The 26,857-nt window shown below is 46.7% G+C and overlaps 1 protein-coding gene across 3 annotated transcripts in view; it reads left to right on the top strand.

Annotated features, from left to right (window-relative positions):
* Window positions 1-26,857, top strand: part of STRIP1 (striatin interacting protein 1) — a 130,139-nt gene continuing 103,282 nt past the window's right edge. The window contains exons 1-3 of one of the 3 annotated variants that reach the window (XM_033919303.1): window positions 1-343; window positions 10,632-10,701; window positions 19,541-19,615. In XM_033919303.1, the coding sequence (XP_033775194.1) occupies window positions 329-343; window positions 10,632-10,701; window positions 19,541-19,615 (160 nt within the window). In that variant the 5' untranslated portion in view covers window positions 1-328. Of the gene's footprint in view, window positions 344-452; window positions 678-10,631; window positions 10,702-19,540; window positions 19,616-26,857 lie in introns of those variants that run through there. The other 2 variants (XM_033919304.1, XM_033919302.1) reach the window with 2 other exon arrangements.

Here is a 26,857-nt window from a genome sequence, read left to right as displayed (position 1 = left end):
CCCGTTTGTCTCCTCAACGGGAGCTGATTTGGCTCATTTTTTAGGTCGCATTTTAAAAGCGCTTCCAAATCACAGAAGGACGGGCGGCGGGGCCGAAGCTCTTGCCCCGGGCACTGCGGCACTCGCTATTCTTGGCAAGCCCAGCCCTGCGTCGGCTCTGCCGCAGCCTCTCCTCCAATCACAGGCAGCGCGCTGCCATTTTCAACACACCCGCTTTAAATTGGGCTGCGCAGCGCAAGTGGCCGCCCTGTAGCAGCTGAGGCGACTTCGCGGCACGACGCCTTCGCCTTTCCCGCCGTCGACGCAGCGGCTTGACAAGGGCCGGGCGATGCAGAGCGCGGAGGTAACTGGGGCCGGGAGGGAGGCGCGCTCCGAGCCGTTGCCGCCGAAGCCCTGGGAGGCGGCGTCAACGGAAAACGGTCGACAGCCGCTGTCGCGAGCTCACAGAACTTGATCTGCGCTCGGCACCGCCCACCAATGGGAAGGGGCGCGCGGCCGCCGCTGAAGATCTCGCGAGCGCGGCGGGTCTCTTCTCGCGAGACTTTCACGGTTCCTGGAAGATGGAGCCCGGCGTCGGGCCTATGGGTTTCAACAATAAACAGCGAAGCGGCAGCCCGGGATTCCCGCTGCAGCCCAAGGGGCGGGAGCTTAACCGCAACCAGCGCAAGAACTCGGAGGTCCACATTGCACTCGCTGACATCAACGAGGGAGGGGGGCAGATAGGCAACTCCGTGATTGACTTCTGGAGGGAGAGGGAGAGGGAGACGCGCTCTGTGACTGACATATGATAGATGTAGATGGGGATGGGATGGGGGGCCATGACAACATATAGAGAGGATGAAGAACACTCACGGGGAGGGGGAGGAGATAGGCAGACTCTGACTGACATACGGGGAAGGGGGAGGAGATAGGCAGACTCTGTGACTGACATACGGGGGGGGAGGAGATAGGCAGACTCTGTGACTGACATACGGGGGGGGAGGAGATAGGCAGACTCTGTGACTGACATACGGGGGGGGAGGAGATAGGCAGACTCTGACTGACATACGGGGAAGGGGGAGGAGATAGGCAGACTCTGTGACTGACATACGGGGGGAGGAGATAGGCAGACTCTGTGACTGACATACGGGGGGGGAGGAGATAGGCAGACTCTGTGACTGACATACGGGGGGGGGAGGAGATAGGCAGACTCTGTGACTGACATACGGGGGGGGGGGGAGGAGATAGGCAGACTCTGTGACTGACATACGGGGGGGGAAGGAGATAGGCAGACTCTGTGACTGACATACGGGGGGGGGGAGGAGATAGGCAGACTCTGTGACTGACATACGGGGGGGGAGGAGATAGGCAGACTCTGACTGACATACGGGGAAGGGGGAGGAGATAGGCAGACTCTGTGACTGACATACGGGGGGGGAGGAGATAGGCAGACTCTGTGACTGACATACGGGGGGGGAGGAGATAGGCAGACTCTGTGACTGACATACGGGGGGGGGGAGGAGATAGGCAGACTCTGTGACTGACATACGGGGGGGGGGGGGGGAGGAGATAGGCAGACTCTGTGACTGACATACGGGGGGGGAGGAGATAGGCAGACTCTGTGACTGACATACGGGGGGGGGGGAGGAGATAGGCAGACTCTGTGACTGACATACGGGGGGGGGAGGAGATAGGCAGACTCTGACTGACATACGGGGAAGGGGGAGGAGATAGGCAGACTCTGTGACTGACATACGGGGGGGGAGGAGATAGGCAGACTCTGTGACTGACATACGGGGGGGGAGGAGATAGGCAGACTCTGTGACTGACATACGGGGGGGGAGGAGATAGGCAGACTCTGTGACTGACATACGGGGGGGGGGAGGAGATAGGCAGACTCTGTGACTGACATACGGGGGGGGGGAGGAGATAGGCAGACTCTGTGACTGACATACGGGGGGGGGAGGAGATAGGCAGACTCTGTGACTGACATACGGGGGGGGGGAGGAGATAGGCAGACTCTGTGACTGACATACGGGGGGGGGGAGGAGATAGGCAGACTCTGTGACTGACATACGGGGGGGGGAGGAGATAGGCAGACTCTGTGACTGACATACGGGGGGGGGAGGAGATAGGCAGACTCTGTGACTGACATACGGGGGGGGGGAGGAGATAGGCAGACTCTGACTGACATACGGGGAAGGGGGAGGAGATAGGCAGACTCTGTGACTGACATACGGGGGGGGGAGGAGATAGGCAGACTCTGTGACTGACATACGGGGGGGGGAGGAGATAGGCAGACTCTGTGACTGACATACGGGGGGGGGAGGAGATAGGCAGACTCTGTGACTGACATACGGGGAGGGGAGGAGATAGGCAGACTCTGTGACTGACATACGGGGAGGGGGAGGAGATAGGCAGACTCTGTGACTGACATACGGGGGGGGGGGAGGAGATAGGCAGACTCTGTGACTGACATACGGGGGGGGGGGAGGAGATAGGCAGACTCTGTGACTGACATACGGGGGGGGGGAGGAGATAGGCAGACTCTGTGACTGACATACGGGGGGGGAGGAGATAGGCAGACTCTGTGACTGACATACGGGGGGGGGGGGGAGGAGATAGGCAGACTCTGTGACTGACATACGGGGGGGGGGAGGAGATAGGCAGACTCTGTGACTGACATACGGGGGGGAGGAGATAGGCAGACTCTGTGACTGACATACGGGGGGGGGGAGGGAGGAAGATAGGCAGACTCTGTGACTGACATACGGGGGGGGGAGGAGATAGGCAGACTCTGTGACTGACATACGGGGGGGGGGAGAAGATAGGCAGACTCTGTGACTGACAAACGGTGGGGGGGAGGGAGGAAGATAGGCAGACTCTGTGACTGACATACGGGGGGGGAGAAGATAGGCAGACTCTGTGACTGACATACGGGGGGAGAGGGGATAGGCAGACTCTGTGACTGACATACGGGGGGGGGAGGAGATAGGCAGACTCTGTGACTGACATACGGGGGGGGAGAAGATAGGCAGACTCTGTGACTGACATACGGGGGGGGAGGAGATAGGCAGACTCTGTGACTGACATACGGGGGGAGAGGGGATAGGCAGACTCTGTGACTGACATACGGGGGGGGGGGGGAGGAGATAGGCAGACTCTGTGACTGACATACGGGGGGGGGAGGAGATAGGCAGACTCTGTGACTGACATACGGGGGGGAGGAGATAGGCAGACTCTGTGACTGACATACGGGGGGGGGGAGGGAGGAAGATAGGCAGACTCTGTGACTGACATACGGGGGGGGGAGGAGATAGGCAGACTCTGTGACTGACATACGGGGGGGGGGGAGAAGATAGGCAGACTCTGTGACTGACAAACGGTGGGGGGGGAGGGAGGAAGATAGGCAGACTCTGTGACTGACATACGGGGGGGGGAGAAGATAGGCAGACTCTGTGACTGACATACGGGGGGAGAGGGGATAGGCAGACTCTGTGACTGACATACGGGGGGGGGAGGAGATAGGCAGACTCTGTGACTGACATACGGGGGGGGAGAAGATAGGCAGACTCTGTGACTGACATACGGGGGGGGGAGGAGATAGGCAGACTCTGTGACTGACATACAGGGGGGGAAGAAGATAGGCAGACTCTGTGACTGATATACGGTGGGGGGGGGAAGATAGGCAAACTCTGTGACTGACATACGGTGGGGGGGAGAGGAAGATAGGCAGACTGTGACTGACATACGGGGGGGGAGAGGAAGATAGGCAGACTCTGTGACTGACAAATGGTGGGGGAGAGGGAGGAATATAGGCAGACTCTGACTGATATACGGAGGGGGAGGAAGATAGGCAGACTCTGACTGACATACGGGGGGGAAGGAAGATAGGCAGACTCTGTGACTGACATACGGGCGGGGGAGGAAGATAGGTAGACTCTATGACTGACATACGGGGGAGGAAGATAGGCAAATTCTGTGATTGACAAATGGTGGGGGGAAGGGTGGAATATAGGCAGACTCTGTGACTGATAAACGGGGGGGGGGGGGGAAGGAAGATAGGCAAACTCTGTGACTGACATACGGGTGGGTAAGGAAGATAGGCAGACTCTGTGACTGACAAACGGTGGGGGGAGGGAGGAAGATAGGCAGACTCTGTGACTGATATACGGGGGGGGGGAGGAAGATAGGCAGACTCTGTGACTGACATACGGTGGGGGAGAGGAAGATAGGCAGACTCTGTGACTGACATACGGGGGGAGGAAGATAGACAGACTCTGTGATTGACATACGGGGGGGAGGAAGATAGGCAGACTGTGACTGACTTACATCTTGTATTTATGTTTGTAGACCCTCTTGAATGTCTCTTGTTAAGAGGAGGGGGGTAATGAATTTATTAAATAACTTAAGTGGATGCAATAGAAGAGATACAGTTGCTTTGATATGGAAATGATGCTGGACAAAGGGTTTTGGTTGGATCAAAGTTAAGTGTGGTGCGGGGTCAGTTTATGGGAAATTGAGGACATCTCTGGCTCAAGCAAAGGACCCTGAACAGTGCCATCAGGACTGCCTTGAGCTGGAAATGCACCCCCCTAGAGCTCCAATACACTCCCAAGCAGGAAAGGCAATGCAGAGAGCACAATTTCAAAGCCCCCGTCTCCCTTGCACCGTCATCTGTGTTTACCAGGGCTGGATTATTGTAATGGATTATATGGGGATTTACTGGGTCACTTTCTGTGTAAGTTGCTGCTTTCCCAAAATGTTGGGGTCAGAATCATGTTGGAGAAGCCATGATGGGTTTCTGCTCTTGTGCTTAGCATTGTATCAATCACCCATCCACCCATTTTAAGTTTTGAGTGGCATTGGTGGTTCAGATGTTGATATTATCACAACTCAATTATTGTAATTCTTTGTATTTGAACTTAAACTAAAAAATGGTTAAAAAAAACCCAACAAATTTGCAGCTGACTCAAAATACTGCAGTGAGACTTGATAGATGGTCTGAAGAGATATGATAGTGTAGGGGTAGTAATTAGTGCTATATATGAATTATAGATAATTAGTCCTAAGTTACATGGCTCTGCTGTGTCTAGGAGAAAGCACTGAATTACAAAGCCAGGGAACAAACTTTCTGCTTGCTTACTCACTTAGTTAAGCCAGAACACGTGGTGCAAATAACTTTTATTCAGAATTTTAGCATTTCATAGAAAAATAAAATTTGAATGTACAATAATGCTAAGGAGTAGAGACATGCATGAATATATAGGTATACATATAGCAATGCTAAGCAACATGTGCAACACTTAGCAAATTTGGATCAGACACAGAATATGCATAGAAACATAAATCTAGAGACAAGGCACACAGCTAAGGTATATCACTGAACTAATTACCATGTCCTTAAACCTATCCTTTTCAGGCAACTGTTATATTGCTGTCTTAAAAAGTTGAACAATAGGAAATTCCCGCTTTCACCATTAGGCTGTAGAACAGCGTCTTTCAAGGGTGTGAAGGAATTCTCTTCCCTTAACCACATTCTGCTAGTCTTAGATGAATCACAGCACTGAGGAGGGACCAGGTCTTGTAGGAGGACAAATGCTAGCACCAAAGCTGTCAGTCTTTCTTGTGTCTTTCAGGGAAAAAGTTCACAGGTCTCTGAATTCAGACAGTCTCATTACTCTCTTCCCAGCGCAGCAAGGCACAAAGAGACAGTTCTCTGTAATCTTGTTTCTGGGGCAGCACACAAAGTCACACATATCTCTGAAACTCCAAAACCCCTTCAGCACCTTTTTTAAAATCTTTGTCTAACTAATAATGTGCTCCTTTCTCCTACCTCCTCAGTCGAGGGTCTTCCCTAAGGACCAATCGGTGCCCATACTGAAGGGGCATTCTTTGGTCACATAGCAGATTCATCAAGCCTGCGTGCCAGTGTCAGACAGACCCACAAATCATGCCAAAAAGATAAGGATACCAGGCATGAATTGTTCAAGTTCTGCAAATGTAGTTTCTCTCTTCCACATTCCACTGGAACAAGGGATTCAGCTCTGGTAAAGATGTCGTTCTCAGAGCACACACAGCTTGTAAAATTCCAATTTGCTGCAGGTGGGAAGAAAATGGTTCTTGCCCTAAGTTAGGCCACAGGCCAAGAGTGGCAGCAGGAATAGCCCTGTAATAGTGTTTCTATATTTTATAAGAAACTTAATTGGCTGCCTATCGAGAAACGTATAGAGTATAGGAAATTGGAAGACTGGGTATCCAAATAGCAGATGAAATTTAATGTGGATAAATACAAAGTGATGCACATTAGGAAGAATAAGCCAAATCATAGTTACCAGATGATAGGGTCCACCTTAGGGGTCAGTGCTCAAGAAAAAGATCTGGGCGTCATTGTGGACAATACGCTGAAACCTTCTGCCCAATGTTTGACAACGGCCAAGAAAGCAAACAAGATGCTAGGAATTATTAGAAAAGGGATGGTAAACAAGGCCATACAGGTTGAACAGGTATGGCCAGTAGGAAAAAGGAGGTATTGATGCACCTGTATAAGACTCAAGTGAGACCTAATCTAATCTAATCTAATCTTCAATTTATATACCGGGTCATCTCTTGACGGAGCTCGATTTGGTTTACACGTGGTCAAGACCAGAATACGCATTAGTAAGATAGAAGAGATTAGTTAATCTGTCATAAAAATGGGTCTCGCACTGCTGTCAGTTGATTCCATAGATAAACCATTTAAATATTTTGAAAACAGCAAAGTTTTTAAGACGTTACGAAATTGTTGTAGCTGACCTATCAATATAACAGAGTCGGGGAGTCCATTCCAAGTCTCTACCAACATAAAAGCAAAGGACTGACTAAGCTTCCCAACAGATTTAATTCCCTTGAAAAAGGGGGAACAAAAATTTTATATCTCTGTGTATTCCTCAAGTAGCAGGATCTGAGAGTATTCCAGTGTAAAGGGACCAAAGGGTCAAATATTCCATAGAGAAGTTTAAAAACAACATGGGCACATTTGAACTGAATTCTAAAACGGATTGGGAGCCAATAAAGCTTTCTTAATAAAGGAGAGACATGATCGTACTTTCGTTTTCTGAAGATGAGTTTCACCACCATGTTTTGTATCAATTGAAGGCGTTGTAAAACTGCCCTGCTTGATACCCAAATAAACAGAGTGTTCAAGCCATACTGGAAGACTTGAAAAGCAGGGCCAAAAGAATTGCCAGAATGGATTTGCTCTCCCACATTGCTGGGCTAGAGATTCTGTTCTGTGAATTCAAATAACAGACATGAGGAAAAGCCATGTAATAAGCAAATAAGTTTATTAATGCGTCACATGCCTGGTGAGAGCCAATACAGATCATCATAATTTCAGTGCTCTCCAGAGGAAGAAATCAATGACAACCAGATTTATACCCTATATCAGTGTTTGTCAACCACCAGTCCGTGGACCGCAAAAATTTCTTGCCGGTTCGCGGAGGGCTGGCAAGATCAAAACTTTCCTTTTCCCCTGGAGGATTGGGGCGAGGGAGAGAAACGAGGTAATGGAAGAGCGGTCCTCTCTGAGTTGTGGATCTTGGATCAGCCAATGAGAAGACGGGAGTGGAAGAGTTGTGATGGTTTCGATGCGCTGGGAGGAGATGGAGTCTTTGTGGGGCGGTTAGCGTGTAAGTGGAATGAGTACTTGGCTATTATTTTTCTCTCTTTCAGCGGTAGTTGTACAACTTTTTTTAAAAGTTAACACTTTAGTATGGTACAGTTGCTATTTTCTGCTCCTTAGTAATTTCTACTTTAAAAAACTGTAGGCAACAGCATTTGAAAAGGCACAAATAGGGTGAATGGAGTCTATTTTGTTGGATTAGGTCAGGACAGTGCTTTATGTCTGGTCTTCGTTGACAAGCCTTGTCTATAGGTGTCATCTTAATTCTGACCCTATCAAAAGTAGGATAATGCCTAACGGACCATTTAATTTTTCATCAAAACAGGACATCTATTAATATTCAGTCCCGCCCCCACCTCTAATTTATTCCATTCGTTTTTCGGTGTCAGGTCAAAAGCGTGCCGGGACAAAGGCGCGCGCAGACAACTGAGTGCAACGTGGAGGCGCGCGCTGAAGAAAATGACTGTTTTAAAGGGCTCCGACACTTTACTTTATACAGATCGCGCCGCATTGTGGGGGGTTTGGGGGTTTGTAACACCCCACATTTTACTGAAAACTTCACTTTTTCCCTAAAAAACAGAGAAACAGTTAAGTTTCCAGTATAATGAGGGCACTTACAACCCCCCAAACCCCCCACAACGCTGCCACGATCTGCATTAAGTAAAGTGGGGGTTCCTCCAACAAAACCCCCGTCGGAGCCCCTAAAAACACTCTTTTTCTTCGGCGCGCGCTTCCGTCTTGCGCTCAGTTGTTGGCGTGCGCCTTTGTCTTCGGCGGTTTTGTCTATGAACCCGTTTTTCATGTACACACAATATCTAATGGTAACCATAAAATAAAAAAAAAACCACAAAGCACTCTATACGCAGAGAAAATGTTAATTATCATTTGTATTTGGGGGGTTTTCAAAGATGTCACCTCAGTAACTATAGAAAAATGGACAAATATAGTGCAAAATATAGACAGCAGATATAAATTATCAAAACTGACACATTTTGATCACTAAATTGAAAATAAAATCATTTTTCCTACCTTTGCTGTCTGGTGATTTCATGAGTCTCTGGTTGCGTTTCCTTCTGACTGTGCATCCTTTCTTTCTGCACTCAGGCCCAACAATTGTCCCATTCTAGTCTCTCCCTCCTTCCTTCCTATGTCCTTAATGCTCCAAGTGCCTCCTTCCTATGTCCTTAGTGCCTCCTTCCTATGTCCTTAGTGCCCCTTCCTATGTCCTTAGTGCCCCCAGTGCCTCCTTTCTATGTTCTTAGGGTCCCCAGCGCCTCCTTCCTATGTCCTTAGGGTCCCCAGCGCCTCCTTCCTATGTCCTTAGTGCCCCCAGATCCAGTGTCAGTTCTCCTTTGTACCTTTGTTCCAGGTCTCCCTCTCTCTCCCTCCTCTTTTATGATCTTACCTCTCTCTGCTGTTCCTCAGGGTCTCCCCCACTCTGTCTGCACCTCCCATAGTCCTGCTTCTGCCTCCTGTCTTTCCCCTTTGGTCCAGGCCTTTATCTTTCTAGTCTTTCTTCTACTTGCAACCCCCCCCCTTTCTCTGCCTCTTTCTCTCCTTCCTTCCTCCCTCCTTCCTATGTCCCCCTCACTGCCTTCCAGCCTTTGTCCCACCCCATCCCAAAAAGCCTGCCTGCCTGCCCACCCAAAGCCTGCCTGCCTGCCTGCCTCCCCCAGAGCCAGCCACCGGCCTGCCTCCCCCAGAGCCAGCCACCGGCCTGCCTCCCCCAAAGCCAGCCTGCCTGCCTACCTACCTCCCTCCCTCCCTCTCTGCCGCGCCAAAGCCAGCCAAGCCCCTGCCTACCTCCTTCCCTCCCTACCGCGGAAAAAAAAGCCTCCCTCCAGGCCCGATTTAAACCTCTCCCCCGGTCCGCCGCCGCTGCTTCTCTGCTTACCTCCCTGCTGCTAATCGCGCCCTGAAGCCTTCTTCCCGACGTCAATTCTGATATCGGAGAGGACGTTCCGGGCCAGCCAGGCAGCGATTGGCTGGCCCGGAACATCCTCTCCAATGTCAGAATTGACGTCGGGAAGAAGGAAGGCATCTATTCATGCGTTAACGAGATAATTGTAATCTGTTAGATGTGAATAATATTGTTGAAGTGTACCTCAGTTCAGTGTAGCTAGTCTTTGGGTGGGTATCCCCTTCTCCACGCTTTTATTCTTCTCTTTGCCACCCTTTGTGTGGCGGCCCTCAGATTGCAGTTCTTTGAGCCGCCAAGAGAGGCCTGAGATGGATGACATGAGCCTATGGGAGACTTTTACAGGTTGTGAGACCTATTCCTACATTTTGCTGAAGTTGTTAGTCACGGGCTTGTGCAAACTGGTTTCAGTTCAGATGCTGAGATGCTAATGTGTGGCATGTGTGTGTGTAGATTTCTTGCTGTGAAATCTCCCAAGGACACTAACCAGTGCTGGAAAGACAATGAACAGTGCTGAAAGGAAAATGCAAGTCAGCAAAATCACTCCATCCGGGAACCTAAGAACTGATAACGTGAGGATGTACCCGTGTGAAGAATGGAAACTTCAAGAGGAAGAAAGTTGTTAAAAGCTATGCCTGTCCAGGGCCCCCCAGGGAAGAATGGAGGCGTGGACTAGGAGAGGGAGTTAGGCATTTGAATTATCCAATAGGGTGGTACATAATAGCCAGGGAAGGTCTTACTAGAAAGAGATACTTTCTGTATAAAACCCCCATGCTCTAGCAGAGTCTCTTTAGAGAAACTGCGCCATGCTTACAGAATGATGCTGGCACTGTTTGTATGAGGTTTTTTTCTCTCCATTGTATATGTCCAAACTGATTTATTTCTGATTTGACAAATGCTGCTATAATACTAATTACTAGAATAAAAAGTTATTTGCTTTGGAATATACAATGTAATCTTTTTGGAGTTTTTATTTTTATTTTGGGTTTTTTTTATTATCACATCGGGCCTGAGGTAAAGTATTGCAGCCTTTTACTTCACTGTCTAAGATTTTTTTTGTTGTTGTTACAGGGCTATTCTGAATCACCAGACCTAGAGTTTGAATATGCTGATACAGATAAGTGGAGTGCAGAGCTATCAGGTAGGAGAAGAAACTATCTGTTGTCTGTATATCTTCCTTGGAGGATGAATGGAGAAGGTTTTAGAGTTCTTTATTTCTCTTGGCCCTGGCTCTGAACCTGGAGTGAAGGATAGGCAAGGAGCTGTTTCTCATGAAAAAAAAGTCAGTAAGTATCTGGCATATGTCTTTAAGGCAAAAATGGATTCTTTTTGGCTTTATTTAGAAGAGCTGAAAAGTAATCCAATGAAATGTGCGATGTTCAGAAGACATTGAGGCCCTTTTATGAAAGCTTGATGTGCATTAACAATTTAGCGCTTTCTAAGCTTTAGCAAAATGGCCCAATTAAATTTAGATTTAACTATGGGGTGCCTGAATGCTGAGTGTTTGGCAAGCCTTTTCACTTTAAAAGTTAGGAATGTAGGGTGGTATGGAATTTTTAGAAGGCGCATATTTAATGTTATGTCAACCATTCTGGTGAAACTGGTGGAACCTACGATAAGTGTAGCTAAATTGAAGAGGCCTCCTGCGGACTTGGATGAAGGAGAGGTCCAGTGGTTTAGGTTAGACTTTACTGCTGCTAAATTAGTCTTAGTATCCACATGGAAGCAGCAATGTGTGCCTGACTGGAACTTGGAAATTGATAAATTGGATACTTGGTGTGAGATGTATAGGATCTTTTATTAGTACCTGGCGGTACCTTCCTGTACTTGATAAGGAGGATATAAGAACATAAGAATTGCTGCTGCTGGGTCAGACCAGTGGTCCATCTTGCCCAGCAGTCTGCTCACGCGGCGGCTGTCTGATCAAAGATCAATGCCCTAACTGAGACTAGCCCTACCTGGGCACGTTCTGGTTTAGCAGGAACTTGTCTAACTTTGTTTTGAATCCCTGGAGGGTGTTTCCCCTATGACAGACTCCGGAAGAGTGTTCCAGTTTTCTACCACACTCTGGGTGAAGAAGAACTTCCTTACGTTCGTACGGAATCTATCCCCTTTCAATTTTAGAGAGTGCCCTCTCGTTCTCCCTACCTTGGACAGGGTGAACAACCTGTCCTTATCTACTAAATCTATTCCCTTCAGTACCTTGAATGTTTTGATCATGTCCCTTCTTAATCTTCTCTGTTTGAGGAGAAAAGGCCCAGTTTCTCTAATCTTTCACTGTACGGCAACTTCTCCAGCCCCTTAACCATCTTAATCGCTCTTCTCTGGACCCTTTCAAGTAGTACTGTGTCCTTCTTTATGTACGGCGACCAGTGCTAGACGCAGTATTCCAGGTGAGGGCACACCATGGCCCGGTACTAGCGGCATGATAACCTTCTCCGATCTGTTCATGATCCCCTTCTTTATCATTCCTAGCATTCTGTTTGCCCTTTTCCCTGCCGCCTCACATTGCGTGGACGGCTTCATCGACTTGTCTCTTTCCTGGGAGGTCTCTCCAATACCGCCCCGGACATCCTGTATTCATGCATGAGATTTTTGTTACCTACAAGCATCATTTCCACGTTGAACCTCATCTGCCATGTTGATGCCCTTTCCTCGTGCCTGTTATGTCACGTTGCAGATCTTTGCAATCCCCCTGTGTCTTTACTACTCTGAATAACTTCATATCATCCACAAATTTAATCACCTCATTTGTCATATCAATGTCCAGATCGCTTATAAAGATGTTGAAGAGCATGGGTCCAAGCACCGAGCCCTGCGGCCCCCCACTGGTGACGCTCTTCCAGTCCGAGTATTGTCCATTTACCCCACTCTCTGTTTCCTATGCTCCAGCCAGTTTTTAATCCACGTGAGTATTTCACCCTCGATTCCGTGGCTTGCAATTTTCCAAAGTAGTCGTTCATGCGGAATCTTGTCAAACACCTTCTGAAAATCCAGATATACAATATTGACCGGGTCGCCCTTGTCTATCTGTCTGTTTACTCCCTCAAAAGAAGTGCAGCACGTTTGTCAAACAAGATTTGCCTTTGCTAAAACCGTGCTGACTGGTCCTCATCAGCCTGTGTCCATCAAGGTGATCAATGATGCGGTCCTTTATCAGCGACTCTACTATCTTTCCCGGTACCGAGGTCAGACTCACCAGTCTGTAGTTTCCTGGATCTCCCCTCAAACCTTTCTTGAAGATTGGCTGTTAAGTTATGCTGTTATGATCTCATTCTCTTGATGATAAAGAGGGGTGGGAGGTGTAGTCCTTACAGTTTTATTCTTGTTCAGCTGTGACGGGCAGGTGTATTGAAAAAACCACCTGTTCAGTTGAGTATTTTGCATTGTTTATTTTGTTATGTCCCTTTTGGATTCCATACTCTAGGTGTTCAATCCCTTCCCGCAATCCGGGAGTTGCAAAAATCCAAACACTTTTCTAAGCATGTGTTCCTCCTACCTTAGAGAGTGAGTTAGAGCCACATTCACTTTCTACAAGCAATCTGTGCAGAAGCCTTTTGGATATGCTCATAAGAACATAAGAATAGCCTTACTGGATCAGACCAATAATCCATCAAGCCCAGTAGCCTGTTCTCACTGTGGCTAATCCAGGTCACTAGTACCTGGCCAAAACCCAAGGAGTAGCAATATTCCATGCTACCGATCCAGGGCAAGCAGTGGCTTCCCCCCATGTCTTTCTCAATAACAGACTATGGACTTTTCCACAGGAAATTGTCCAAACCTTTCTTAAAACCAGCTACACTATCTACTCTTACCACAACCTCTGGCAATGCGTCCCAGAGCTTATCTATTCTCTGAGTGAAAAAAAAATGTTCATCTATTGGCTTTAAAAATATTTCCCTGTAACTTTGAGTGTTCTGTAATTCAATCATATCTCCCCTCAGCTGTCTCTTTTCTAAGCTGAAGAGCCCTAACCGTTTTAATCTTTCCTCATACGAGAGAAGTTCCATCCCCTTTATCATCTTGGTTGCTTTTCTTTGAACCTTTTCTAGTACTGCTATATCTTTCTTGAGATAAGGAGACCAGAATTGAACGCAATACTCAAGATGAGGTCGCACCATAGAGCGATACAGGGGCATTATAACATTCTTAGTTTTGTTAACCATCCCTTTTAAAATAATTCCTAGCATCCTATTTCCTTTTTTGGCCACCGCCACACATTGGGCGGAATGTTTCATTATATTGACTACGATGACACCCAGATCCTTTTTTTGGGCGCTAATCCCCAAGGTGGACCCTAGCATCCAAGCATCCGATAGCTGTGATTCAGGTTATTCTTCCCAATGTTCATCACTTTGCATTTATCCACATTAAATTTCATCTGCTACTTGGATGCCCAGTCTTCCAATTTCCTATGGTCCGCCTATAATTTTTTACAATCTGCATGCATTTTAACAACTTTGAACAGTTTAGTGTCATCTGCAAATTTAATCACCTCACTCATCGTTCCAATGTCCAGATCATTTATAAATAAATTAAATAGCACTGGTCCTAGTACCAGACCCCTGCGGCACTCCACTGTTTGCTCTCCTCCATTGAGAAAAATGACCATTTAATCCTATCCTCTGTTTTCTATCCAATAACCAATTCCTAGTCCACAACTGAACTTTGCCACCTATCCCATGACTCTTTAATTTTCTCAGGAGCCTCTCATGAGGAACTTTATCAAAAGATTTCTAAAAATCTAGATACACTTTATCAACCGGCTCACCTTTATCCACATGTTTATTCACACCTTCAGAGAAGTCAAGCAAATTGATAAGGCAAGATCTCCCTCGGCTGAACCCATGCTGACGCCGTCTCATTAAATCATGTTTTTCTACGTGTTCCACAATTTTATTTTTTATAACTATTTACCATTTTGCCCGGCAGTAAAGTTATGCTTACCAGTCTGTAATTTCCTGGATCACTCCTGGAGCCCTTTTAAAAAAATTGGTGTAACATTGGCCACCCTCCAGTCTTCAGATACTACAAACAATTTTAGCGACAGGTTACAGATCACTAAAAACAGTTCAGGAATTTCATGTTTGAGTTCTTTAGTACCCTGGGATATATACCATCTGGTCCAGGTGATTTATCACTTTTTAACTTTTTAAACTTTGGCTTAGTACATCCTCCAGATTCACCGAGATTTCTTTCAGTTCCTCCACATCATCACCCTTAAAAACTATCTTTTTCTTATTTTTTTCGGAGACTTCAGTGCCGTGAGATACCATGTCCTCTGCCGGACTGCTGCTTCAGAGAAACTTTGGCCTTCTCAGACTCGGGGTCCATTCCCCTGGGAGTTCACTTACCCACTGTCCCCGTCGGGGGTTTAAGTGCAGACTGTATGCATCCTGAGTAAAATATTCCTCCGGGTTTCAAGGCACAGGCTGCGTTTCCTGTCCCTAGACAAGTGGAGAGGTATCCGTGGGGGCGGAGGTTACAGTCGAAATCTGTCCAACTGTCAGTCCAAAGATCTTCAAGTTTGGTCATTTGGAACAATTTCTGAGGCACTTCACAGACTGTAAATACACCTCCATTATTTCCTATGGGAGCTTCAGCGGTGGTCTGTGGTACTCTGTAAAACTCATTTTTCAGTTTCTTGAGGGTAGGGTTCAGGTCTCCCCAAACCCCAAATTGCTATTTTTTTTATTTTTAGATTTTCTTTATTTTTAACGTTTATGGTGCAAATTCACTGTGGATGGCCATCTTGGATTTTTATCTATCTTTTTTCCCCAAAGTTTATTTTTCTGCCTCAAATCACTCGATTTTGCTTAAAAATCATTTGGGATGGACTCCCCATCCCCTAATCTGTTGAATGTGTGCATTGATTGCGCCAGATTGGCACCGGATCAGCAACCGTGTACTGTGAGCTGCAGCGCACTGGAGGAGGGAACAGGAGCTTTGAGCTTTACCTCTTTCGGGTCCTCCAGGGCTCGGGAGCTGTCCCGAGTCCATAATTTTGTGAAAAAAACTTGCCCAGAGGCAGTTCTGTAGTTTTGTGCCAAACGCTTGTGTTTCGAGTCTAAGGAATATTTTAGCGCAATGCGGGCGCCTCAACAAGGCACTTCAGTGGACAAGGGGTGTGAATTTTCACCAGACTTTTTTCGCTCCTCTGGAAAACGTATCCTTTGGACCCAGCTCATATGATGTAGCTGGCGGGCGCATCAGTTTCTTCTAACCCCGTTGCACCAGTGGCAGAGATCCTCTTTCAGGAGCCCTCTTGTCCGACTATGGCAGAGCTCGATTACTTTAGTTGCTATATGTATGTTATGCCTCTTGTTTCTTCTATTTTGGATCCGGCTGATACCTTTGCTGGGACTAGGCAACACGGTCACCCTGAGAGTCCAAATTTGGGCGAGGACTCCTCTGTACGAAGGCTTTTTAAAATTATGGCTCTGTCCACCATTTTGTTGCTGAGGTTCTGAAAGAGCTCAAATTGGAATCTCCACCTTCCATGTCACACTGTTCGATTATGGACCATTCTAATGTGCTGTCCTCCCTTTTTCCATCCCATCCACAGCTTGTTGGTCTGGTTACAGAACAATGGGATACTCCGGAAAGATCTTTCCGGCACTCTAAAGCTATGACTAAGTTTTATCCACTGGCTCCTAATTTTCAGCAGTTTTTTGAGCAACCTAAAGGGGATTCTGCTGTGGTTACCCAGCACATGACCCTCCCTGGTAATGAAGGAGTAGTGCTTAAGGGCTCCCAGGATTGCAGAGTGGATATTGCATTAAATTCAAAATGCTTTTTTTTAAAAGTGGCTTTTTCAGGTATCAAGGCAGCAGTGGTAACCTCCTTTGCAATGCGTGCCTGTCACACAGGATTGCACAGTGTACCCTCTGCGGAAGTAGATGTCCTCAGCTAGTGATGGACGATGTGGATTATATGGCGGATGCCCTTTATGATCTCATTCGAGTTCTTAGTAAGTTCTCAGTTTATGCATTGTTTGCATGCCGGACTCTTTGGATCCGTCATTGGACTGGGGATGCTGCCTCCATGGTCACTTTAACAGACTTCATTTCAAGGGTCGGCTTCTTTTTGGAAAAGAAGCTCATGGATTGCTGCCCTATGTCTCTTCCTATGAACATGTCTCGCAGGACTTCAGGATGGGAGAGTAGTAATTTTTATTCCTCCTGCTGTTTTTGTCAGGGATCCTCGCAGGCATCCGGATTCTGGGCAGCTACTGCTCCTAAAAAGCCCCAATGATGCTAGAGGGCCGACTTTCTCAGTTTACAGAAGTGGACTCGTATATCCTAGGATCAGTGGGTGCTGGACATCATTTGGGAGGGGCATAAGATAGATTTCTTTTGCCAGTTAATAGTCGCGCGCCGACAATCGAACGCAGACAATTCGGCGCAAGACACCAGTGCGCTGTGGAAAAACTTAGTTTTAAAGAGCTCTGAAGTGGGGTGTGAGTGGGGAATTCCCCCCCCACTTTACTGCATAGTGTTCGCGCTGCTGTTGGGGGGGGGGGGGGGTGGAACCCTCCATTATAGAGAAAATGGAACTTTTTCTGATTTTTTTTCAGGAAAAGTTACGTTTTCTCTATAATGTGGGGGGTTGCACCCTCCCAACGGCAGCACGAACACTGTTCCCCACTCACACCCCGCTTCGGAGCTCTTTAAAACTAAGTTTTCCCGTGGTGCGCTTGTGTCTTGGGCCAAATTGTCAGCGCTCGATTGTCGGTGCGCTGGTGTCTGGCACGCGATTGTCCCGTCTCCCTTTTAACTGCCTCTGGATTTCTTTCTGGACTCCCTGGCAGGTCAGCTGGAAAAGGAGTTAAAGGTCTGCACTACCCTGCAGTGTCTCTTTGTCCTGACTAATCCATGTCAGCCAGGTGGGCCAGCTTCTAAGTCCTTATCGCCTGTTGGCTTCGTATGGCCTTTTCTGCAACTTACATTGCCTTCGGTAGGCAGCCACCAGTTTCTGTTGTGGCCCGTTCAAGTAGACATATTACTGCCTTGTGGGTGACATCTTGAGCAATTCATCCAGGCGAAATTTGCAGAATGGCTACTTGGTCCTCGCTTTATACCTTTACCCGGTTTTACTGAGTAGATGTGGTGATCGTTCTGATGCTGCTTTTGGGATCTCTTTGTTGTGGGCAGGCTCTTATGCTGCCATTGCTTTGGTATGTCATTTAGAGAATGGAATCCGGAAGGGACGTAACACAATGGAAGATTAGGCTTTTACCTTCAATAATATTCTTTCTATTAATCCCTGTAGGATTTCATTTGACCCGCCCTCTCTGTGTAAGTAAGCTCCATTGTTTTGGAATCGCCTGCATTTCTTTCTGCCTCAGTTATTCTCCTTAAGGCTTCAGGATCTTATGGCAAGTCTACAGATCCTGGGGGCAGTTCACTCTTCTATGAGTATGAATCTTGCCAATGGCTGTTTCATGTGGGTGTTCATTGCACACAGCAGATTAGTTCTACATTGTTCCTCATTGTCTTTACTGTATTGCATTTTGCTAGTTTATTACTTGTTTTTATATTTTTCAGAACTGATCTTAACAGAAATTGTTTGTTGCTGGGGAGGTTCCCCCATGCCCCCTTATTTGTCATGGATATAGTTGCTTGGCTTTGGGACTGAACTGTAGGGGGTTTTAACTCGCTCTCTAAGGTAGGAGAGGATCACATGCTCAGAAAAGTGTTTGGATTTCTGCAACTCCCAGTTTGCGGGAAGGCATTGAACACCTAGAATATAGAATCCTATAGGGACTAACGGAAAGAAGATTATTGAAGGTAAAAACCTAATCTTCCATTGTTGATATTTTCAATAATAAAAATAGGAATTTCCACAGAATGTGGTGAAAGCAGTTAGTTTAGCAGAGTTTTAAAAAAAGTTTGGATAATTTCCTAAAAGAAAAATCTATCAATTAAGATGAATTTGGGAAAATTGCCCTGGATTGGTGGCATGGAATGTTGGCTACTCTTTGAGATTTGGCCAGTACTGGTGACCTAGATTGGCCACCGTGGGTACTGGGCTTGATGGATCTTTGGTCTGACCCAGTGAGGCTATTCTTAAAATTGTTCTTATTGTGCTCAATAAAATATATTTGAACATATTCTTAAAATTGTCTGCTTATTCCTAGGATAAGCAGCATACAATCTGTTTTACTCTTTGGGATCTTGCCAGGTACTTTTGACCTGTATTGGCCATTGTTTGATACAGGATACTAGTCTTGATGGATCTTCAGTCTGTCCCAATATGACATCTCTTATGTTCAGCAGGCATATTTGACATAAGAACATAAGAAATGCCTTCACCGAATCAGACTCTAGGTCCATCTAGTCCGGCGACCCGCACAAGCGGAGGCCAAGCCAGGTGCTCTCTGATTTAGACCCTGTTTAACCTATATCCCTCAATGTGGTTCGCAAGAAGGTGTGCATCCAACTTGCCCTTGAATCCCAGAATGGTGGTCTCCATCACAACCTTCTCCGGGAGAGCATTCCAAGCGTCCACCACTCGGTGTGTGAAACAGAACTTCCTTTTCTGTAGTGATATCAGAATTATGAAATAGTTTGCCTTGTGAAGTGTGCCAAGATGCTAATATTATGAGAATAAAAAACCTATGGGTAAGGTTGCCTAATCCCAGAAGATGAAGCCAAGGCCTGAACATCATGTGGGGTGAATGATATATGGCTGTTTAATCAGTCTTTATGTTCATTTTGTTAATTGTTTTAACTGTTATAGTTCACTACTTTGATGGATCTTCAATAAAAATGCAAAAATTCATAAATAAAAGTAAACAGTAGAACATTGGTTTTGTTTTATTAAATGACCCAGCCTTGCTGTAAATAGCTTCTTAAAAATTTTTTTTTACAGTATGCTATTGACAGTTTATCAGTTGAAAATGTTATGACATTGTTAGTGTACACTGAATACAGTTGATTGGGCTTTAGCCTAAAATGACATTTATGTTCTTCTGACAGAATTGTATAGTTACACAGAAGGACCCGAGTTCTTTCTGAACAGAAAATGTTTTGAAGAGGATTTCAGACTCCATGGTAAGAATTGAAACATAGAAACAAAGAGATATAGAAACATGATGGCAGATGAAGGGCAAGTGGCCCTTCCACAGCATCCACTATCTCCATCTCTCCGTAAGAGATCCTATGTGCCTGTCCCAGGCCTTCTTGAACTCAGACACAGTCTCCCTACTTCTAGGAGATGCTGCAATAGGAATACCCCAGTCAAAATCTGGCATGTTAAAATCACTTATTAGTAATACTTCCCCTTTTACAAATATATTCTGAATGTCAACTATTAAATCATTGTCCACTTCTTCTGTCTGTAAAGAAGGCCTGTATATCACTCCAATGTAAATATATTTTCCATTCCCTCTTTCCAGATTGATCCATAATGCCTCTTCCAGTGCAATAGGTGAGACATTCTAGACAAGTGGGTTATCTCCTAATGGCCACATGCCATATGCAGAAGGAATCCACGCTGGATTAATTCAGTGATTCTCCTCTACTTCACTGGAAGCTCTAGCACCACCTGCAGGTTTTCTTTTTGAAAGCTGGAAAAGGAGTTAAAGGTCTGCACTACCCTGCAGTGTCTCTTGGATTTTCAAGCAATAGAACCCGTTCCAGAACATGAATTGGGCTTCGGCAGATACTTGTTATACTTCTTCGGGCCAAAGAAAGGCTCAGGACTAGAGGCCCATTCTAGATCTCAAGTCAAGTTTCTTCCTGCAAATTCCTCATTTCCAAATGGAAACTGTGCACACAGTAATTGCTGTTGCTCTCCTGGGAAGTTTCTAGTGTCCTTGCATGTCACGGAGACCTACCTACAAATTCCAATATTTACAGAACATCGCAGGTTTCTGCATTTCCATGTTCTGCAACAGCATTTCCAGTTTGTGGCTCTTCCCTTTGGGCTCGTGACAACTCCCCTTGCTTTCACCAAGGTGAGGGTAGTTGTAGCGACTTTTCTCCGCAGGCAGGGTGTCCAACCTTAATTGGATGACTGGTTGATCTGGGTTCCATCTCAACCCGAGTGCACACGTGCAGTGGAGTCGGTGGTATCTCTGCTACAGGTCTTGGGTTGGATTTTTGAAGCGTTCAGCTTATATTAAAATGGTTTCCCCTGACAAAGCACTAATAGCAAAACAGGGGCCCTGTTGGGAGTTCACTGTAGAAAACTTCTGTGAAATGGATATTTGTCCTGCATTAGAATCTGCTGGTATGAGAAGTTATTAGCCTGTACCTCCTTTTTCTTCCTGATGATGATCTGTACAGAGGTGAAATAGTTCAGTAGCTTAGCAAAAAACTCAAAAGAAAGCAAAAACTTATCTGCCACAGGGGTCAAGCTCACCGGCCTGTAGTTTCCCGGGTCACCCCTTGATCCCTTTTTAAAGATGGGCGTGACATTTGCTATTTTCCAGTCCTCCGGGATCTTCCCAGTCTTCATGGATAGATTACATATTTCACGAAGTGTTTCCGCTATTTCGTTTCTCAGTTCTTTTATTACCCTTGGGTGGATGCCGTCCGGACCCGGTGACTTGTCGCTCTTTAGTCTGTCCATCTGTCGGAGTACATCCTCTCGGCTCGCCTCTAATTTGGCTTCTTATTCCACAGCCTGGAAGGCTTCCCAACAGTGGTGTGCCAAGGACCAATAGGGCCTGAGAAGACTCCCTTTCCAGGGGATCTGTCTTTTCTTTCTGCAGGCTTGGATATGGGTTTAGCTGTGGCTGCCCTTAAAGTTCAGGTAGCAGGCTTTTTGTGCTTCTGAGCACATAGAGGTTCCAGTTTGCTTACTGCTCATCTTGATGTGAGCAGGTTTCTGAGAGGACACTTTGCTTGTGACCTCCCTTGCATCTTTCTTTCCCTACATGGAATCTTTACCTTGTTCTACAGGGCCTTGTGGAAGCCCCATTTGATCCACTGAACGATACTTCTCTTCTGGATCTGATGATCGATCCTGTCTTTCTGGTCACCATTGTCTCGGCACAGTGTGTTTCGGAGCTTCAAGTTCTTCTGTGCAGTAAACCCTTTCTACAGATCACAGAAGTGGGGGTGGTTCTCCATACAGTGCCTTCTTTTCTCGAAGGTGTTTTCGATATCCATGTCGCCCAAGAGGTTCGTTTGCCTCTGTTTCACTTCACGGGATCGGTGTGAAAGGATCAGATCTTCTGTAACTTGGACATTGGGTGAGTCTTGCTCCAGTATTTGGAGAAGACTAATGACTTTAGGCTCTCCCCTTTTTCTTATTTTATTCGGTGTTTTCATCCCTTTTGGGGATTTCTTTGTGCTCAGAGCATTTTCTTCAGCTCTGCCTGCGTAGAGAAGAAGCAGACTCCGGTCTGCATCTGACAGGCCGATCCCTGGTGGTACCTGTTTCCAGCCTGCATTTGTTTCTTTGGAGCTCACGACCGTTCCCGCTTTTCCCTCACCTTCCATTTAGCAGGGGTTCAAGCACAGGCTGTTAGGTGTTCTTTTGATGGCTCAGCAGTGTCTCGCAGGTCGCAAGCTGCGTTTTCGGCTCCATCCTTTCCCTTAGCACATCCGTCAGTCCTCATGGGGTGGAGATACGGTCAGGCACCTTGTCTGACTGGCAGCCTGAAGATCAGTGTCGAGGAAGCATTCCCAGCATGAGGCAGTGACTTTTTCCTCATTCAGCTACTGTAGGAGAGCTGAGGCAGGCTGCAGCACATTTCCACAGAAGTCACAGAGAGTAAGCCTGTCACAGCCTGTGAGTTAAATTGGCAGTGGGTCTGAATTGAGCCGTTTTGGAGGTTTTGGCATGTCCTCCTGCGATTCCCCACCTAAAAATCCTAAAATCGCCATTTATAGACTCTTCTAACTATGAACATAAGAATTGCTGCTGCTGGGTCAGACCAGTGGTCCATCATGCCCAGCAGTCAAAGACCAGTGCTGTAAATGAATCCAGCCTCACCTGTGTACGTTCCAGTTTAGTAGGAGCTTGTCCAACTTTGTCTTGAATCCCTGGAGGGTGTTTTCCCCTATAATAGACTCCGGAAGAGCATTCCAGTTTTCTACCACTCTCTGGGTGAAGAAGAACTTCCTTACGTTTGTACGGAATATATCTCCTTTCAACTTTAGAGAGTGCCCTCTCGTTTTCCCTACCTTGGAGAGGGTGAACAATCTGTCTATCTGCTAAGTCTATTCCCTTCAGTATTTTTAATGTTTCGATCATGTCCCCTCTGTCTCCTCTTTTCAAGGGAGAAGAGGCCCAGTTTCTCCAATCTCTCACTCTGTGGCAACTCCTCCAGCCCCTTAACCATTTTAATCGCTCTTCTCTGGATCCTTTCGAGTAGTACCATGTCCTTCTTCATGTATGGCGAGCAGTGCTGGATGCAATACTCCAGGTGAGTGCACACCATGGCCTGGTACAGAGGCATGATAATCTTCTCCGATCTGTTCTTGATCCCCCTTCTTTATCATTCCTAGCATTCTGTTCGCCCTTTTCACCGCCGCTGCGCATTACACGGACGGCTATATCGACTTGTCGATCAAAACTCCCAAGTCTCTCTTTCCTGGGAGATCTCTCCGAGTACCGCCCCAGACATCCTGAATTTGTGCATGAGATTTTTGTTACCAACATGCATTACTTTACACTTTCCCACGTTGAACCTCATTTGCCATGTCGATGGCCATTTCTCAAGATTGTCACGTTGCAGATCTTCGCAATCCCCCTGTGTCTTCACTACTCTGAATAACTTCATATCATCCGCAAATTTAATCACCTCACTTGTCATATCAATGTCCAGATCGTTTATAAAGATGTTGAAGAGCACGGGTCCAAGCACAGAGCCCTGCGGCCCCCCACTGGTGACGTTCTTCCAGTCTGAGTATTGTCTTGTTTCCTTTACTCCAACCAGTTTTTAATCCACGTGAGTATTTCATCCTCGATTCCATGGCTCACAATTTTCCAAAGTAGTCGTTCATGTGGAACCTTTTCAAATGCCTTCTGAAAATCCAGATATACAATGTCGACCGGGTCGCCCTTGTCTATCTGCCTGTTTACTCCCTTGAAGAAGTGCAGCAGGTTCGTCAAACAAGATCTGCCTTTGCTGAAACTGTGCTGGCTGGTCCTCAGCAGACCGTGTCCGTCAAGGTGATCAGTGATGCGGTCCTTTATCAGCGCCTCTACCATCTTTCCCGGTACTGAGGTCAGACTCACCGGTCTGTATTTTTCCAGTTCTCCCTTCGAACCTTTTTTGAAGATCATAGAAACATAGAACATGATGGCAGAAAAGGGCCACGGCCCATCTAGTCTGCCCAAACTAATGGCCCACCCCCTAACTATCTCCATGAAGAGATCCCACATGCCAATCCCATCTTTTCTTAAAATCTGACACGCTGCTGGCCTCAATTACCTGTTGTGGAAGATTATTCCAGCGATCAACCACCCTTTCGGTAAAGAAATATTTTCTGGTGTCGCCATGAAATTTCCCACCCCTGATTTTCAACGGATGCCCTCTTGTTGCCATGGGTCCTTTAAGGAAAAAGAGATCCTCTTCCACCTCGATACGGCCCGTGACATATTTGAACGTCTCGATCATGTCTCCCCTCTCTCTGCGTTCCTCGAGTGAGTACAGCTGCAACTTACCCAGTCGTTCCTCATACGGGAGATCCTTGAGACCTGAGACCATCCTGGTGGCCATTCACTGAACCTACTCAACTCTCCGCACATCTTTTTGATAATGCGGCCTCCAGAATTGTAAACAGTATTCCAGATGGGGTCTCGCCATGGATCTGTACAACGGCATTATGACCTGGGGCTTAAGGCTGATGAAACTTCTACGGATACAGCCCATGATTTGTCTAGCCCTGGATGAAGCTTTCTCCACTCGATTGGCAGTCTTCATGTCTTCGCTAATGATCACCTCCAAGTCACGTTCTGCTACAGTCCTTGCTAGGATCTCGCCATTTAGGGTGTAAGTCCTGCATGGATTTTTGCTGCCAAGGTGCATGACCTTGCATTTTTTTGGCATTGAAACTTAGTTGCCAAGTCTTTGACCAATGCTCCAGCAGGAGTAGGTCCTGCGTCATACTGTCGGGCACTGTGCTTTCATCTGTTGTGCGGTTGCCTACTATGTTGCATAGTTTGGCGTCATCGGCGAATAATGTAATTTTGTCTCGAAGCCCCTCAGCCAAGTCTCTTATGAAGATGTTAAATAGGATCGGGCCCAAGACCGAGCCCTTCGGCACTCCACTGATCACCTCCGTTGTATCGGAGAGGGTACCGTTTACCACTACCCTCTGAAGTCTACCTCTAAACCAGTCCCTAACCCATGCGGTTAATGTTTCACCCAGTCCCTTCGAACCCATCTTGCTCAATAACCTGCGGTGTGGGACGCTATCAAACGCTTTGCTGAAGTCCAAGTACACGACGTCCAGGGACTCCCCTATATCCAGCTTTCTTGTTACCAAGTCAAAGAAGCTGATCAGATTTGATTGGCAGGACCTTCCCTTCGTAAAAACATGTTGATGGGGATCTTATAGATTCTCCTCATTCAGGATCGTATCCAATTGGCGTTTGATTAGTGTTTCCATAAGTTTACTTACTATCGATGTGAGACTCACCGGTCTATAATTCTCAGCCTCCGTCCTGCATCCCTTTTTGTGGAGTGGAATGACGTTAGCCATTTTCCAATCCAACGGGACTTTTCCTGTACTTAGGGAAAGATTGAAGAGCGCAGATAACAGTTCCGCCAGGACGTCACTCAACTCCCTGAGCACCCTGGGTGTAGTTTGTCCGGTCCTATAGCTTTGTTCACCTTGAGTTTTGATAGCTCCTCGTAGACACTGCTGGGTGTAAACTCGAAATTTCGAAACGGGTCTTCCGAGTTTTCCCTTGTCGGCAGCTGAGGGCCGGATCCCGGCGCATAGCAAGTGAAGACCGAGCAGAAGTATTCATTTAAAAGTTTGGCTTTGTCGGAGTCCGATTCTACATAGTTCCCGTCGGGTTTCCTAAGGCGTACTATCCCATCTGTGTTTCTTTTTCTGTCACTAATATACCGGAAGAAGGATTTATCGCCCTTCTTGATGTTCTTCACAAGGTTCTCCTCCATTTGGAGTTTGGCCTCCCTGACTGCCGTTTTGACTGCTTTTGACTTTGCCAGATAGTCTTCCTTGGATTCTCGCTTCCCTGATTGTTTGTAGAGGATGAACGCTCTTTTCTTCTTTTTTATGAGGTCTGAGATCTCTGCAGAGAACCACTGTGGTCTATTGTTTCTTCGCCGTTTACTTACTAATTTGACATAGCGGTTGGTTGCTTCGTGTAAGGTTGATTTCAGAGTTGACCACATTACCTCTACATTATCTGTTTTGGCATGGTTTTGCAGTGCCCAATGGACGAAATCTCCCATGCTTTCGAAGTTTGTGCCCTTAAAAGTTGAGGACCTTGGTTGATGTGCTTGACTTAGTGAAACCTTTCCTGAGGTTGAACCATATCATGTTGTGGTCCCTGGAGGCCAACGTATCACCTACCGAGAGCTCTGTGACACTTTCTCCGTTGGTGAGTATTAGGTCTAGTATCGCCCGATCCCTAATGGGCTCTAATACCATTTGTCTGAGTCTCGCTCCCTTTATAGAGGTTAATAGCTTCCTGCTGCCGCTGGTCGTAGCGGAAAGATTGTTCCAATCCACATCAGACATATTGAAGTCTCCTAACAATACTGTTTCTCCACACAAAGTGATATTCTCAATGTCTTCGACTAATTCTATATCCATGTCCTCCTGTTGTCTTGGAAGTCTGTATACTACACCAAGATACAGGCATTTGTCCTTCCCCCCTAGCCAAATTCACCCAGAGGGATTCCCCGGTGTACTTGACATCTGAGATTTTGGTAACTTTGATGTCCTCTTTAGTGTATAGTGCTACCCCTCCTCCCATTTTGCCATCTTCCATTTGCCATCTTCCAGTCTTCCATAATCTTTCCCGATTTGATCGACAGATTGGCTATTAATTGAAGCAGTTCTGCTATAGTCCCTTTCAGTTCCTTGATGACCCTTGGATGGATGCCATCCAGTCGCTCTTTAGCCTATCAATCGCTCTTTAGCCTATCAATCTGCCTGCATACCTCTTCTAGACTGACTGTCAACCCTGTCAGTTTCCCGTCTTTATTTCCAGCATATAGCCTGATGGGTTCCGGTATGCTGTGTATATCCTCTTCGGTAAATACAGATGCAAAAAATGTGTTCAGTTTGTCAGCGATGGCTTTGTCCTCCTTTAGCGCTCCCTTTATTCCATGGTCACCCAACGGTCCCACCGCTTCC

This window comes from Geotrypetes seraphini, chromosome 13 (genome assembly GCF_902459505.1).
Source record: "Geotrypetes seraphini chromosome 13, aGeoSer1.1, whole genome shotgun sequence".
Taxonomy (NCBI): domain Eukaryota; kingdom Metazoa; phylum Chordata; class Amphibia; order Gymnophiona; family Dermophiidae; genus Geotrypetes; species Geotrypetes seraphini.
This window is presented reverse-complemented; position numbering and strand designations above follow the sequence as displayed.